Source organism: Sminthopsis crassicaudata, chromosome 2 (assembly GCF_048593235.1).
Source record: "Sminthopsis crassicaudata isolate SCR6 chromosome 2, ASM4859323v1, whole genome shotgun sequence".
NCBI lineage: Eukaryota > Metazoa > Chordata > Mammalia > Dasyuromorphia > Dasyuridae > Sminthopsis > Sminthopsis crassicaudata.
Window position 1 is genome coordinate 521,972,008 of NC_133618.1, and position 17,214 is coordinate 521,989,221.

Genomic DNA, 17,214 nt, shown 5'->3' on the forward strand with positions numbered 1-17,214 from the left:
AGAACAATGTACACAGTAACTACAACAATGAAATCGGAAAGAATGACACATCAAAAATTCAAAAATGAATGTAACAAAATTATAAAGAGCAAGCAAGACTCTACCTACTAAACACAAGAGGAAATCCTCAACCCATTCTTTTGTGGAGGAGGGAGGGAGGCCCACAAGTATTATAATACTGATACACTGAAAGTTGTGCTAATTTTTTTATCCACTTAAAAAATGAATACTTTTTATATGGAATAGTTCCCTGCAAGGAGGAGGAGGATGGATGCTTGAGATAACTATAATGACATAAGAAATAGAAAACATCAATAAAATCCAAATGCTTTTGGACACAAAATTTTAAGTACTTTTTTCTATAGTATTCTTTTATATCTTCAGTGTTTAAATTTAATAGTAATAAATTGAATTTTCCTTCTTGTACTTAGGACAGGGAACACTTCTGTAAATTTGTTTGGTTTATATGCCTTCAAGACAAATGTATTCTTGTACCTTATGAGTTTTACAATTAATGGGCTTTTTTTTTTTTTATTTCTCAATTCAAAATTCAACTATAAATTATGAATATTGTATTTTGTCCTTTCAATGGAATATTGTTATTTACTACCATCTACTCAGATTCTTTTCACATACATCAAAGTTGTTAATAAACTATTCCTCTTCAATCAATGCTCTATTCTCTATACTAAATTAAGTTTTAAAAGTATGTTGTACTACAACAGTGGGAAAATTTTTTTTGTTCTTTTGCCAGTCATCTCTATGTATCTCTATGCATCACTGAGCCTACATTCTTAGATAAGAGGACAGATTCCAATTCCTTAATTATCTCCTTTATTTACATATGGATTCTCTACAAGCTTTTCATTAGATTTGGGCTCCTTCACTTGGTAATGTAAGAACCTAGATTAGAGCATCAGGTCCATTTGATAAGACAACAGAATCATCACAAAATTTGCATATTGTACAATCCAAGTTTTTTTTAAATAATTAAGAAGATAACCAGATTCACTTATTTTCTTAGTTTCTTAGGATAACAATAAACTATGGTTTTGCTTTTGTGGATTATTTAAGAAGTAAGTGTTTTATTATTTAATGTTATATAGTATGTGTGTATATATGTGTGTCAGTGTAATATATTTAGTGCTACATTAATTTCCCTGTAAAAAGAGGTTATTTTGGTATTAATTGAAAATCCATATTTAAGTTCATAGTCAAATCAATAAGCACTTAATTGATTATTATTAAACTGAGAGAACCAAGTATCCTCATATCTAAAGTAGAGAATTGATTCAAATTTCTAACACAAGCCATTCTCCAATTCATAAATGGTCAAAGGATATGAATGAATATACAATTTTTAAATGAAGAAATTAAAGGCATTTCTAGTCATATGAAAAAATGTTCTAAATCACTATTGATTAGAGAAAGGCAAATTAAGACAACTCGGTGGTACCACTTCATCTTTCTCAGATTGGCTATGATGACAAGAAAAGGTAATGACGAATGTTGGAGGGGATATGGGAAAACTGAGACACTGATACATTGTTGGTGGAGTTGTGAAATGATCCAACCAATCCGGAGAGCAATTTGGAACTATGCCCAAAATGCTATCAAACTGTGCAAACAAACAAAACACACTATTTCCACCTTTTTGTTGTTGTTTGTTTGTTTTTTCTTTATTGTGTCTTTTTCTTTTGATCCGACTTTTTTTTTTTTTTTTAAGCAGTATGATGAGAATGGAAATAGATTTAGAATTGCACATGTTTAATCTATACTGTATTGCTTGCTGTCTTGAGGAGGAGGAAGGGAGGAAGAAAGAGAGGAAGAAAAAATTGGAACACAAGATTTTGCAAAGGTAAATGTTGAAAGCTATCTTTGCATATATTTGGAAAAATAAAATACTGGAAAGACAGCCAAGTGAAAATATGTATAATGACTATAACAATGTTAAGTTAAAAGATCTCTGAACTTGAGGTAAATGAAAAACCAAGGATGAAAAAAATCAAGGATCCTTGAAAACAATGAAATATGTCTCCCTCCACACAGCAGTAAGAGAATCAGGAAAACTGAGACAGAATGCCTTATACCTTATCAGATGTAATCTCTGTGCTGGGTGATTTTATAAATTGTTTTTCTTTGTTAAAAGAGGGGCTCATATTGGAAGGGAGGATAAGAGTTGTCTTTTTCTCCTTCATAAATAGTTGTAATAGAAGAACAAGAGAACACAAAACATTTTTTAAAAAGATTAAATGGGCTTAAAAGTTTTTAGCAAATTAAACATAAGAGGAAATATCATGGCTATACACGTACTTCAAAAGTCAAGGGCTCATTATTTCATTGGCTTATGTATTCATCATAGCTCTTAAATAATGCACCCTAGCAAGTCGCAAGTAATCCCTTCAATACTTTAGTAAATAGTCTTCAAATGTTGCAGCTGAAGACAATTCATCAGCTGTTGGCCAATCTTCTGATGATGAGTCTCCCAAATTGAGTTAGTGCTCAGAAAAATACATGTTAACATGCTGCTTGGGTTCCCCTTGTAAAATCTTGAAGAAGTAATGATAACCACATCACTTTGAGGCATTAGAGTAAAACTTCAGTGAAGTATCCTGACTCTAAAAGTTATTACAAATAGTACAATAAGTTACCATGTTCTGTCTTCAAGAACAGAACAGAGAGTAGTCTTATTTAATAAAGAACTGCCTCTAGATCAAGGAGACATGAGTTTAAATCCTTCCTCTGACACAAACTGGATATATGATCCCAGCCAACACAATTAACCTTGTGTTCAGGGAACTCTCAGAGTTGCAGAACAGTTCCTGATCTGCACTGGGAGAGGGCATTTCCTCACTGAGAATTTACACTGATCATATCAAAGGTCTGAACTATACACTCCCCACTCACAACAACATCAACAACTACTGGACAATCACTCATATCTTTCATGGTTTTGGTCCTGGTCTCTTCAAGTGTTATAGTTCTGTAAAGCTACAATTACCAAGAATTATATCTGCTTTATTTAAAACCATAAAACTTATTTTTCTAACCTGGAGTTTCTGAAGAATTGGACAAGGGAGCAGATGCTTCGGCTAAAGCAGCTAATGTAGCTAATACTGATGTAGATGAATTTCCAAACTGAACAGCAGATACTCCTGTTTCATCTATTAAAGGGGATAAAGAACAGAGTATATTAGTTCTTTAAAAACTTTAATCAAATTTACAGCTTTGAGCTACTCCCTCCTTTTGGATCAAAGTGGGATTTTGAATCAAAATTTTCTCAAAAACTAAAATGTTAGTGCTTTGTCCGATGTCATCTTTCTTTAGATTATTTTATCTGGCCAAACATCTGTCATATGCCAAATATATCAAAGAAGGAAAATGCAGCTACTATGGTCTTACCCTCATTCTCCAAGTCCTTCCTTAAAATGGTGAATACCTACTAAAGCACAAAATCCCAACAGCTACCCTACATGCATCTCAATACCTGTTGCCTTGGATGGATTTTCTGAGGATACCAGACCTGTTAGGTTCACCACCCCTCCAGGTCCAATGATAAACTGTGGTGTTGCCGCATGGATCGTCACAGTGTCAGGGCTCTCTGGGTTTGTATTTATTTGGTTCTGCATTGCAATCTAGAGAAGAAACCACAAAAGAGGTTTAGAATAATTCAAAGTAGTACAAGTCTTCAATGTAACTCAAAAACTTCCCTTAAAGGAGCTATCTTTAATAAAGTTGCTTAGTAGTCTACTGAGTGGAATATGTTTAAATCTCAACCTCAACCTGCTTGTTAGATAAAGCAGCAAAATATTGAAAAAGGAGAAAGTGATTAAGAACAGTATCTGACAAAGTTAGCAATGCAGACTAGAGATTTGGGAGCCAATAAAAACTTCAAACCCTATGAAAGCCCTGTAATTACAGAATTGTAATTAATACCTTATTTATTATACTTCATTTAGCACTCCATAATGCTCAGATTAAAATGCTCCCCTCACATTAATTGACTCCAACCTTTTAATTCCCATGCCTAGAAGTGTAAATTGAACACTAAAATATCCTAGTTTCCCTAAATAAAAAAACTTTTAATTAGTAGAAAAACAACAGTTATAAACCAGAATTAAAAGGGAAAAAAAATTAAACTGGATAAGGGGAATTAGAAAGGAAAGAAGTCAAGTTAATGAGCAAAGAAGATGATTTATGTCAATGTGGAGAATTCCTTCTTTATGATGAAAAGCAATCTAGCTCTAAAAGAAGAAGCCGATAGCACACTAAAAAGTGGTTCACTAATGGCCAATTCTCACTAGAAAAAAACCAAGGCCCTTAAAAAGCCTTCTGAAGAGGATAAAAATCAGAAGAGAATGTAAAAGTAAAGACCAAGAACCCACAGAATGCTTTAGTTCATTGAATAAATATTACTATCACTGATGAAATTATTTTTATTTAAAATAAACATAATTTACTCTAGGAAAAAAAGATCTCAAATTAATATGCAAATAGAGTATCCAAATTGTAATATTTGTGTGTGTGTGTGTGTGTGTGTGTGTGTGTGTGTGTGTGTGTGTGTGTGTGTGTGAGGCAATTGGGGTTATGTGAGTTGACCAGGGTCACATAGCTAGAAAATGGTTTGAGGAGTTTGAGGTTGGATTTGAACTCAGATCCTCCTGACTCCAGGGCTGATGCACTATATCATCTAGCTGACCCTTATTTTTTTTCATCTTTTTTTTTCCTCCTTTGAAGTATTCAAATTATAAAAGGAATTAAAAGAAACAGCCAAGGAAATGAAAGACCTAAAAGAGTTTAGAAACAATTTTATAATCACATCAATTAATGATTTAATAATCCTTTTTATTTAGATATTAAAAGATTAGAGACTCCCTGAGATATGAGAAAATGAATAGGATGAATCAATTTGGGGAAAAATAGGGAGGAAATGAAAGAAAGGAAAAAGCTTTGTTCAAAACATCTCAAAGGCAACAAGTTAACAATTGACATCATGGTAAAAATCAGGTATTCTTCCATAAGTTTTAAAATTAAAAGTAAAAAAATTACCTGTAATATTTCTGCCAAATCTTCATTTCCATTGTCTATTGAAATATCCAAAGCAGTTTTACAAAATTTACTTTGGGTGTGGACATCAGCACCATATTTAATTAAAAGTTCTACCACCTCTTGATGGTTATGTTCTGTAGCCCAATGTAGTGCTGTCATCTTTAACATATCTTTTGCATTGACATCAGCGCCATGCTACAAAAATATTACAAATCCATATATTATTTAAAATATAAAATACAGTTTATATAAAATGAAACTATAAATGTTCTACATGTCTGTAAACAACAACTTACAACAATGATATATAATCAATCTTCACTTATTAATGTTTAGATCAAACTTATGTCCTACTAGTCAGTTATTCTTATGTTAGATTGGCTTTTCTAACTGCTTTCTTTTTTGATACCTCAAAAAGCCTAAGTTATTCTGTTGTATTTTGTTGTTTTTGTTTTCTCATTAGTGATAAGTATGAGCATGAAAATTAAGAAAAGGGAGAACTGCAGGAGGGAGTAAAATCTCTTTTAATATTCCTAATAGATATACAGTCTATGTTTTTTTTTTTTTTAATTTCACACTATTATAAATAAGTCATTTAGGAAGGATAATTTAGAAGATAGGATCAAAGTCAGGATCCTAGGATCAAAGAGTATCATTTTTTAATCTACCACTACCAATTTTACCCTTTCTCAGAGTTCCCTGAACTCTAATCAGAAAGTGTTTTCTCAGTTCTCTAAATACTTCTGAGAAGCTTTTAGATACTCAAAAAAAAAAAAAAAAATAGACTAATAATTAAAATATATATTTACCAAATATATATTTATTTTTTAAATATACATATATTTATATTTAAGAACAAAAGTCATTCTCCAATAGATAAGTTGTCAAAAGATAAGAACAGTTCTCAAAAGAAGTATTCTAAACTATTAATAATCAGATGGAAAAAAAAACTCCAAATCACAAGTTATATAAGTATTGCAAATCAAAAAAATCTTGAGGTTTCACCATACCCAGAAAATTGGCCATGATGACAAAAGATGGACATTTTCAGTATTGGAAGGGTTACGGGAAGAAAAGCAGGGCTAGTCTACTGTTAGTAGAGTTGCAAATCAGAATATTGCAAATCTATAAAGAACAAGCATGGCTCAAAAGATATGAGAAGACACTTCCAAGTTCATCCTTCTGCAAAGGTGGAAAATCCATAAGTGTTGAAGGTATTTTCAGAATTTTCTGAAGTATTAATTAGCTTTGGTATTTTCCTTTTCTTTTTTTCAAAAATATAATTTCTTATATTAGAAAGTTCTTTGGGAAGGGGAAAGAAAGAAGAATTGGGATAAACTAAAATGATTTTTTAAATCTTTTACTGACCTTTTTTTTAAATTAAAAAAAAAAATGTAAAAACCCTACTTTCACTGAGAACACTACTTTCCAGAAAGAAACTCAAGAATTTTTTTTTTAAGCTCAAGAATATAAGAACCCAGTAGAGATAAATTCTTCCAGAAAAGATAGATTTTATCAAGTAATTTTTCTTTCCATAAGCTATCATTATTTCAAGTTTAGGTTTACTTTCAAAGTCAGGAAATAAAAGACAAACCTTAAGTAAAACTTCTACTATGCTTGCATGGCCTTCAGATGCTGCCATGTGTAATGGAGTTCGGTCCACTTTAGTTCTGGCATCTCGGCTTACACCAGCTCGGAGTAATACCTCTGTGGTTGAATAGTGCCCATATTGTGCTGCTAGATGAAGTGGAGATGTACCCAACTAAAATTCAAAATAAAAATAATATTTAAACTGATTTTCTAATATACATTATATAGCTACTTCATATGTAATGATATCTTTCTTAATAGGAACTCAAAACACCTTTATAGATATCTTATTCATCTTTAAAATATCTGTATCCTGTAAGAAAAATTCAGTAGTCAATCAAATCAAAAAATTAAGGCTAAGAAAGATTACTTGGCTAGCCTGTGATTTCAGTCAGTAGGAGAGCTAGAAATACTTCTAACTTCTATTCCATATGAGCTGTCCACTAAACTCCTGCTTACTTCATTAAGTTCAGTATGAAGTTTTAACATAGTATACAATTAGCACAAGCAAAATTTAAAGGGTGCAAACTGGAGGTGATACTTTAAGTGAATTTGTAAAAGAAACATGGCAACCAAAGCCAATACCAATGTAGAGCTCATTTACAAAACAAAATAACATTGAGAAGGATGATAGATGACCACAAGTAGTACTGATTTATCAAACAGCAAAAAATAAGTTGAGGAGAGACTCTGTAATTTAAAAGAAAAATCCTTGGACAAAGAGGTTATTCCACTAACATAATTTAACTGTTCATGATATCCATATGCTCAACTTCTAATACAGTCATAATACTAAAATCATACAAGTTAACTTGTAAAATTGCTCCAACCAAAAAATGATTAACTTAACTCTGTGAATACCCAAATGTATCTGTGCTCTCATGTGGAAATTCTTTCCAACAAAAGAAATTACAATCCATCCTGACATCCTGCAAATTTGGAGATGGCAGGCTCAGGAGGAAGAATAGGACTTAGTGGGCTGGACTCTCCTCTTCATTAGCTCTCAAAATTGCCAGAGCAGTTAATGGAGCATAGATATACTCATGTTATCTCTTACTTTTGCCACATATTCATAACTGGGCTCAATCTTCTTTTTCTATCATACACATCTGGTATAAATTAATGATTTATAAATACATTCATAAATTGATTGTCAGTTAATCAAAATTATTAAAATGTTATTCAAAAATAAATAAGAGTAAAATTGCCGTTAAGTTTTCTAAAAAAAAATTTTTTAACTTTTATTTACCCAATCTGTAGTAAAAGGAGCTCCATTTGCCATCAAAATCCGAACTTCATCATCTTGACCTGCTCGTGCGGCTTCTAAAAGCTTCTTTCCCAAATCTACCAGGGACATCTAGACAAAAATCAAGAAGGAAAAAAATTTCAATGTTAATTTTAACTTTAAATTTAAAATCAATGGACATAGTACTTTTTTGCTTCCTGCTTTTATCATTAATTCAATTCTCAATTATTCTTTGAGAAAGAAAAAGTACATGGCTAATCTACCACTAAAGACAAAACAAAAATCAATTAATATTTAGTTTAAAAATATATTTGGACAAGTATATATGTTCATATTCCTAATTATTCTTTGCTTAGGAGAATATGAAAATTAGTTTATAATTCATGCACTCACATAATACAAGGCTAAAATGCAAGAGAAAAACGGACCCAAATTAAAAACAAACAGTTAATTAAAGTTGATTATCCTACATTCATCTATAGGCATTTATATCAGAAATGTTTCTTATTTGTCACAAGAATAAAGTGGCATTAAAAATTTTTTCTCTGACACTGATAAAAATAAGGTTTGGGCTGGCTGGGTAGATCTGAGAATTGTCAGCATAGAGGTAGTAATTACATTTCATTTGATATAACAATTTGATCAGGCTTTGACCCACTAATGGGTATAGACTTTATTTCCAGTTTTTTTGCTACGACAAAGAAAATCATTATGAAAATTGTTATATATGGAATCTTTTAGTGTTTAATCTCTTTGGCAGGGTAAAAAAGGGAAAAAAAAAAAAAAAGTGAGGCAAACAAAGGGGATGGGAAGAAATCTTCACACAGCTATCCTGTCCAACACAGTCTTTACCTTTTCTTAGCACTTGTCACCATGGTCCCCTAAAAGGGAAGTGGACATATTCTTCCTTTTATTTCTTTAAGTCTACATAATCAAAATTTTCTACTCAATTCAAATTATAATGGGAATAGAAAAATCAACCCCATGTCATTCTCCATTCTCTCTCAAGGAATTTAGCACTTGGTTCTTCATATAACCTATCTTCATCAATTCCTCTCTTTCTCCTAGGGGACTTGAATACTTGCAATTCCCTAACTCCTCAATTCTTCAGTCACCTTAAAATGTCATTACCTATCTATACCTTCACCTCACTTCAGCCATAGGTAGCTCAAGTCACATAATGGATCCCATCATTACCCATTATTATTCTCATCTTTAAAATTCAAACACTTCCCTAGCTGACCACAACTTCTTATCATTCCACTTCTCCCTATGTCTCACTCCCTATTTTTCATTCTCACTGAGACTTCCTTTCTGAGGCCATTATTCCTGTTCTGACATCTCTTTCCTCCTTGTCCTATCTCAACCCAATAATAAGTTCTACTCTCTGCTGCTTCTAAACTCGTTTCCCCTTGTCTCCAGCCAAACCTCAATTCTGGATGTACCTCCTTGATTACTGGGAAAAAAATGAGGTGCCATGAACATGCTGACTGGGCCTTCATTTTAGCTGACTGCAAGCACTTGCAGGAGGGTGGAGTTTTTGGTTTGGGATTCTGGGTCATAGAAGTGAGCTAAAGTGAAACTAGTGTCTAGTGTACCATTTCCCCACCCCATGATTAGAGATGCTTACACTAATAGTTCTCATTTAAAAAAAAAAACAAAAAAAAAAAACTGGCAAAGAGCTCAACCATAGTAGAAATATATTATGGGAACAGGGAAAACCAGAGTTCATCTTCATCTTCAGAGAAGGAATTGAAGTAAAAAAAAAAAAAAAGCTTCTACTCCAAAGAATAACTTTATCAAATGGCTACCTGACCAGAGGGAATTTATATAAGAACTCAAAAAATTATTTAAAAATCAAATGAAAACCATTGAGGAGAAGCTAAAAAAATAAAATAAAATAGCCATCCAAGAAAAACAAGGTTATAGGAAAAAAGCTAACCACCTAGAGAAGGAAATACAGAGTCTTAAAAGATGAAAACAACCCTTTGAAAATTAGAATTGGGCAAGGGGAAATCACAGAGCAAGAAATCACAAAACAGAATATAAAGAATGAAAAAATAGAAAAGAATGTGAAATATCTTATAAGAAAAACAATAGATATTGAGAACAGATCAAGAAGAGAAAACAAAAGAATAATTGAACTACCTGAAAGCAATGACCAAAAAAAACAAAAAACCTTGACACAATAATGCAAGAAATAATCCAAGAAAATTGTCCTAAATTGATAGAACATGAATGGAAAGTAGAAAGAGAAAAAATTCACAGATCACCACTTCAAAGAGATCCTTTGTGGAAAGCATATAGGAATATTATTGCCAAATTCGAAACCCCCAAATCAAAGAGAAAATTTTACAAGAAACAAGGAAAAAAAATTCAAACACACTGGAACTACAATTAGGATTATACAGGATTTAACAGCAGCCACACAAAAGACTACAGGCCCCTGGAGTCATATATACTGAAATCAAAAGAACTAGGCTTGTAGCCAAAAATATCATATCCGGCAAAATTATCCATAATCCTGAATGAGAAAAAAAAAAAAGGACATTCAATGAAGTTGCAGATCTTCAGGACTTTCTATCAACCAAACCCAAAGTCAATAGAAAATTTAACATAAAGAGCCAATATAAAAAATCAATTTCAAGGAATTTAATATGTACAAATTGTTTATGTTTTTTACATTGAAATGTATACCATATATTTGAGATTGACATCAAGAATTAGGTAGCTCAAAAGAAAAATTGGGGTAAGTTTTAAGATAAAAGTAGTAATCTTGTAATTCAAATGAGGTGCACAGAAAGCATAGACACAGAGTAGAAGGGGTAAGAAGGCTCATAATTCTACAAACCTGCTCACATTAGAAATGGGTTAACTAGGCAACATTACACATATACCATGAAGAGTATAGCACCTTCCAAAATCTATAAAGAAATAAAGGGAAGGGGACAGGTAAAGGGGGAAGCAAAGGATGAGGGAAGAAGACAAGGGAGCGATCCATGGGTAGGAAGAAGATAAGTAATACCAAGGCAAGTTAAGGAGCAGAATTACAGCAAAAAGTTAGCAAGATATGAGTTAGTAAAGATAAGTGTGTATATGTATATCTATGTATGTATGTATACATAAATATATTTTTGCTTAACTTTGCCGGCTTGAGGAAGGGGGAGGGAGATGTGAAAGGTGGAAAAAAAATAAATAAAAGTTTTTTAAAAGTGCACAGCAGAGAACAAAAGAACAATCTGCCAGGAAGTAAAGAAAAGCTAGACACTCATAAATATAATTTCTTCTATTATTTATATATCTTTTCTTGAACTGGAAATTTATTCTTATATATTTTGAATGCTCCGTAGTGTTCTGCTGAGCACATGACAATGTTCTATTTATTATTTTGTGTTCCTTTTGGTTTTCTTTCTTTTGTTGTTTTAATAAAATAAACATTTTTTAAAAATAAACTCCTTGGCAGGAGCCCTCCCAGCCAACACATGGTATCCTTCCAGCCATGTGGGGTTCCTGCCTGCCCAGCGGCCACCTCTGGCCCTGACATCTTTCTAACTGAGCTTTCCTTCCAAATTCTACAATAAATCTTTCATTTATCAAAAAAAAAAAAAAAAAAAAAACAAAAAAAAAAAACTCCTTTTAAAAAAGCCAAAAATTTTTCAGTCTTTGTACTTATATCTCTAGTTAGTACCTTCGTGCTAAATAAATATTTATTGGCAAATTGTATATTCTGCCTAGTATACACATGAAACATGGAATAGGAAATTATTTATTCTCAAAGAATATATAAAAATTAAAATTTAAAGAACATTTAAAAATTTAAACCAAATCAAGTGTTACATTGCTATAAATACTAGCAAACTACAAACTCACAAACTGAAATTTATTGCAAAATGCAATACTGGTATAATGTAATATATTTTAAATTAAATGCTCACTACGTAAACTACTTTTTGTTTTTTCAGTAGGTTAAATTTATATAATTTTCATGAGATTTTATTTGAAAAATAAAATGATTATTAACAATAACAGCTAAAAGTATACAGTCTTTAAATGTGCCAGACCCTGTGTGAAGAACTTTACAATTATTATTTTATCTAATCTTCACTCCATTTTACAGATAAGAAAATTGAGGCAGACAAGTTAAGTGACATGCCATATACTTTATTCCAAAAAAGCTACTCCTTTCAAATAAGTGATTTTTTTTGTTTAATTTTTATTTTTTGCTGAGGCAATTGGGGTTAAGTGACTTGCCCAAAATTACACAGCTAGGAAGTGTTAAATGTCCAAAGCTACATTTGAACTCAGGTCCTCCTAGCTTCAGGGCTGGTGCTCTATCCACCAAACAAGTGATTTTAAAAACTTGTGGCTTTATTTTCATGATATCAAACTGCAAAAATGAATGTTTATACAGTAAGAAATGCTTAATTCCTAGCATAAGTTTGTAAACCAGTATTTGGAATTGTGCATGCATTCAGCATATGAATTTTAAGAATTATATTTTGTGTCAAATCTACACTGTGTCAAGTCTATACTGGCTGACAACCAAGAGAATTCTTAATATCATTTTCTTTGAAATTCACTAGTTTCAGTGAGAGGAAGGATTCTGAGAAGATGGCTGGGGTAAGTCAGAAAATTCCAAGCTCTCCAGATTTTCCTTACAAATGGAACAAAAATGTGTCTCAGTGCAAATTTAGACTAGTGAAAAACAAGTAAGACTTGGGGCAGAATAGGGGTCCTCTGGGACAGGCAAAAAAAAAAATTCCAGGACAGAGGTTTAATCATTGTTAAGTATAAACACAAGGGGGAAGAAGCCCTGGGGCTAGATGTATTTGGAGGTAGCCTCACCCCCAAGCACAGGAATATTTCACAGGAATAGAGAGTAAGAGGTCTGAGTATGAGAAAACTGAGGTAAGCTCCACAGATAAGAAACACCAGATTGTGCTGCTGAGACATGGTGAGTGGGAATCAGCATACATGGTGAATGCAGAAGCAGTGGGGCAGAAACGCTGCTGGCTACAGGCACTTGCAGGAGGGGAGAGTTCTTGATTTGGGATTCCAGACCAGAGGAGAGACAGCTAAAATGAACCCAGAGGCACCATTCCCTCCATCCCAAGATTATAGTTATACTTGTAAGTTCTTATTTAAAAAAAAAAAAAAAATAGACTGGGGGTTCATCTTCAGAGGATACTGAAGTTAAAAAAAAAAAAAAAAAAAAAAATAAGCCTCTCCTACTCCAAAATGTAATATTAAATGGTTACCTGCCCAGAAAGAATTTTTAAAACTCAAATAAAAAAAAAAGAAAAACCTTTTTAAAAAATCAAAAAAGATTGAGGAAAAACTTCAAAAAAGAACAATCCAAAGAAAACAAGATTAATGAAAAGAAAGTCAACCAACTAGAAAAGGAAATCCTGAGTATTGTTTTATTTTGAGGAACCTGTTAAGTGACTTGGCCAGAAGTATTAAGTGTCTGAGGCCCGTTTTGAACTCAGGTCTTTGGATAAAGCACCAGCCTTGAATTCAGGAGGACCGAGTTCAAATCTGGTCTCAGACACTTAACACTTCCTAGCTGTGTGACCCTGGGCAAGTCACTTAACCCCAGCCTCAAAAAGAAAAAAAAAAGAACTCAGGTCTTCCTGAATTTAAGGCAGATGCTCTATCCATTGAACCATCTAACTGCCCCAATTCCCAGTCTTAAAAAAGAAAATGACTCTGAAAATTAGAACTGGGCAAGAGGAAGTTGGTAAAGTTTTAAAAGAGACAAGAAATAATAAAACAAAATATAAAGAATGAAAAAAAAATTTAAAAGAATGTGAAACATTTTATAAAAAAAAAAAAAAACAGATCTGGAAAACAGATCAAGAAGAGAAAACACCTTTCTTTGGGAGGAGGGGGGGAATAAAAGGGGAAAAAGAATAAAGCAAATAAAGTATACAGCAGACCAAAGAACAATTTTCAAGGAAGTAAAGAAAAAGAAATTCATGAATATAATTTCTTCTACTAAAATATATACTTTATTGATATGACAATTTGTGGTTATATCATTTGAATCCTCCCTGATTCTCTTTTGGGCACATGACAATGTTTTCTTTTGTTTTGCTTAACTTTGTTTTGTATTCCTCTTCTGTTCTTTTTTTATTATTCTGCTTTTTAAAATAAAAGAAATTGGAAAAAAAGAGAAAACATAAGAATAACTATTACCTGAAAGCTATGACCAAAAAAAGGAACTCTGATATAATAACACAAGAAATAATTAAACAAAATTGTCCTAAAAGAAAATTGTTTTTGAAGTGATGGAAGGGAAAGTAGAAATAGAAAAACAAAACAAAAAAAAAAAAAAAAAAAATCCACAGATTGACACCTGAAAGAGACTTTACAAGGAAAACAAAGAAATATCATTGCTAAATTTCAAAAAACCCAGATCAAAGAGAAAACTTTATAGGCAAAAACCAAAAAAAAAAAAAAAAAAAAAAAAAAGCAAATATGCTAGAACTACAATTAGAATTGCACAGACTATCAGCAACCATAATACATGATACAGAGACATACATATATATGCATATATATATATATATATATATATATATATATATATATATATATATATATATATATATATATATACACATAGTCTGAAATAAACATGATCTCAATAGAATATTTAACATGTAAGAGTCAATATCAAACACTAATTTCAAGGGATTTGATAAGGACAAACTATACCTATTATATATGGGAAATGTAAGCCAAATGTTAAAGATTAACATAAGTCTTTCCAAAAGAAAGACTGGAATAGAGCTGAGTATGATGTGACTCTAAGAAAAAAGGAAAACTGGCTTTAAAAAAAAAAAAAAAAAAAAAAAAAAAAAAAAAAAGGTAAAAATAGTAATTATGCCATATAAATGAGGTAGGAGGGCAAGAATCAACACAGAAAAATTATATGGGGGAGGACTGGTAGTTCTGAAAACCTACTCACATCAGAAATGGATTAAAGAGGGGGAAAATATCTATATCTATCTACATATATACACGCATACATATATATATATATATACACATAAAATTATATATTATATATATTATTATATTATATATAGTCATATTCACTAGTTTTATAATGGATATTAAAAAAAAAACCCAACAGATAATTAAAGACAAGACAAAAAATACATGCAACATAGTCATGCCTTGCTTCTTCTTTCAGACCACTTGGCCCAAGTAAATTTTACTAGTTTCTGCTAAGATGGTGAGGTTAAAGGGTATGATCTTTTTTTTTTTAATCACTCCAAGTCACAGTTCCACCAACTTTATTGTCATAAAGTTTCTCCAACCTGACTTTTCTGTTTCAACTTTGTCAATTTGGTGGATAAAAAAAATGAAATCTTGAAATAATTTTTTTTATTAGTGAATTGGGGCATGTTTAATGGTTATAGATACTTTTAAAAATGCAAACTATTTGTATATTTTTATCTATGGAATCTTAGTATTATGTAATTATGTAAGTATTATTACATAATAACGTCAATTCCCTGTGTGTTATATATCAAAGTTCTTTCAGAAATATATAATTTGAAAACTTCTACAAACTTTCTCTCTTACTCTAGTTACATTTATATTATTCACAAGAAAGCTTTTAAATATTATAGACTCAAGATTATCTATTCTATCTTCTTCTATCCTTTATTTGGTTACTATTTTCCCCCAACTACAGATTTGAAGGATATTCATTCTTTCCATTTTTCTTTAATTTTTTTTTTTGTATCTGGTTTTTATGATATGATCTTTTATTTTAAAATTGCTTCTTTTGTGTGTGTGTATTGTAGAGTATAGAATTTTGGCTTAAGCCTATTTTCTGACACACTATTTTCCAGTTTTTCCACATTTTTTGTTGAAGAATAAATTCTCAACAATTTGGGTTCTTGGATTTATGACAAATTGGGCTACTAAGTTATGCTATTCTGTAGTTTATTTACCTATTCCCTTACCATTTATCTGATTCTTAACTAGTGCCAAATTGATTTGATTATTGCCTTAAAATACAATTTAAGACTTGGTACTGCTGTGCCCCTTTCATTCTATTTTTCCTTTTTAATCTCCCTTGAGATTTTAAGACTTTCCCCCCTCTCCAATCTATTTTGTCATGATTTATCTAGTTTTATAAAGTAAATAACTCCTTTGTGGTTTTCAGATAACATTCTAGCAGAAACAGAAGTTACTCCCAGGCAAGAAAGTCTATCCTATAACACGGATGAAGAAGAGACTGAAGTCCCAGAATGTACATGTACATATGTGTATATATCCTTAAATTATGGTTATTCACAAATGGAAAAGGGTACCACACGAATTTTTATCTTAAATTGTATAATAATCCATGGAAAGAAGAAAATAGAAAAGTGAGATATTTTCAAAATAGTTTTCAAATTCGAGAAGAAAGGTCCCACAGAGGAAGACTGTTCCAAAGAAGTCTTTCTCTGTCTATGGTTAATTCTAAAAAAAAAAAAAAAAAAATTAGAGGAACTTATTATTTGTAAGAGAGGGAGGGGGGAAAGTACCTGGGCTTGAATTTATCCTAGAAATGTATTTCTTGAAGGGTAAGGGGACAGGGGGAAATTAGTCCCAAATAGAGAGTTTACATTTGTTTCCAGCCTATATAAACTAACATGTTCGTCAACAAGTACGTATGTGAGCTGGGAAGTGGCAATTAGGTATTTCCTAATTATGTTTTAGACTAGATTATTAGGAAAAAAAAAATGCAAACTAATAGTTTGCATTTTTTTTTACTATAAACAATTGGAACAAAAAAGAGCTGAATACCAAGTTTGGAATTTAAAACTTCTAACAAATAAACCACAAAAATTAGTTAATTCATATATATTTGGATGGGCATCTAGGTGCAGTGAATAGAGTACTGAGTTCAAATCAGGTCTTAGTCACTTACTAGTAACTGTGAGACTCTGAGCAAGTCACTTAATCCTGTTTGTTCAGCAAGTCACTTAATCGTGTTTGTTTCAGTTCCCCATCTGTAAAATAAGCAGGAGAAGGAAATGGCAAAACACTCCAGTATCTTTGCCAACTAAACCTCAAATGGGGTCAGACACTGAAATGGCTCAATACCATAGTTGGGAGTTGATTTATATCATGTGACTGTCAATTAGGTGAACCATGCTTCCTAATGCCATGCACATGTTCTTGTCTGAAAACATTAAGGGAAGGAGAGATATTTGACCACATTATTAACAAATACACTTCTGAAGCATAAAGCAATATGTAAATATGACCTGTTATCATTGCCTTAGAGGTATCTGAGCAAATTCACCAGTCATCAAGCAGCC

General features: G+C 31.8%; 1 protein-coding gene across 8 annotated transcripts in view; it reads right to left on the reverse strand.

Moving 5' to 3' along the window:
- GABPB1 (GA binding protein transcription factor subunit beta 1) overlaps positions 1-17,214 on the reverse strand; it is a 68,377-nt gene that overhangs the window by 20,329 nt on the left and 30,834 nt on the right. For 4 of the 8 annotated variants that reach the window (XR_012486931.1, XM_074294481.1, XM_074294479.1 and 1 more), the window contains exons 2-6: positions 7,889-7,996; positions 6,644-6,811; positions 5,050-5,244; positions 3,488-3,635; positions 3,051-3,164 (exon numbers count right to left, since the gene is read on the reverse strand). Coding sequence is in view for 7 of the 8 variants with exons in the window: in XM_074294481.1 (XP_074150582.1) it covers positions 3,051-3,164; positions 3,488-3,635; positions 5,050-5,244; positions 6,644-6,811; positions 7,889-7,996 (733 nt within the window). In the remaining variant the exon portion in view is untranslated. Of the gene's footprint in view, positions 1-3,050; positions 3,165-3,487; positions 3,636-5,049; positions 5,245-6,643; positions 6,812-7,888; positions 7,997-16,820; positions 16,933-17,214 lie in introns of those variants that run through there. The other 4 variants (XM_074294484.1, XM_074294483.1, XM_074294480.1 and 1 more) reach the window with 2 other exon arrangements.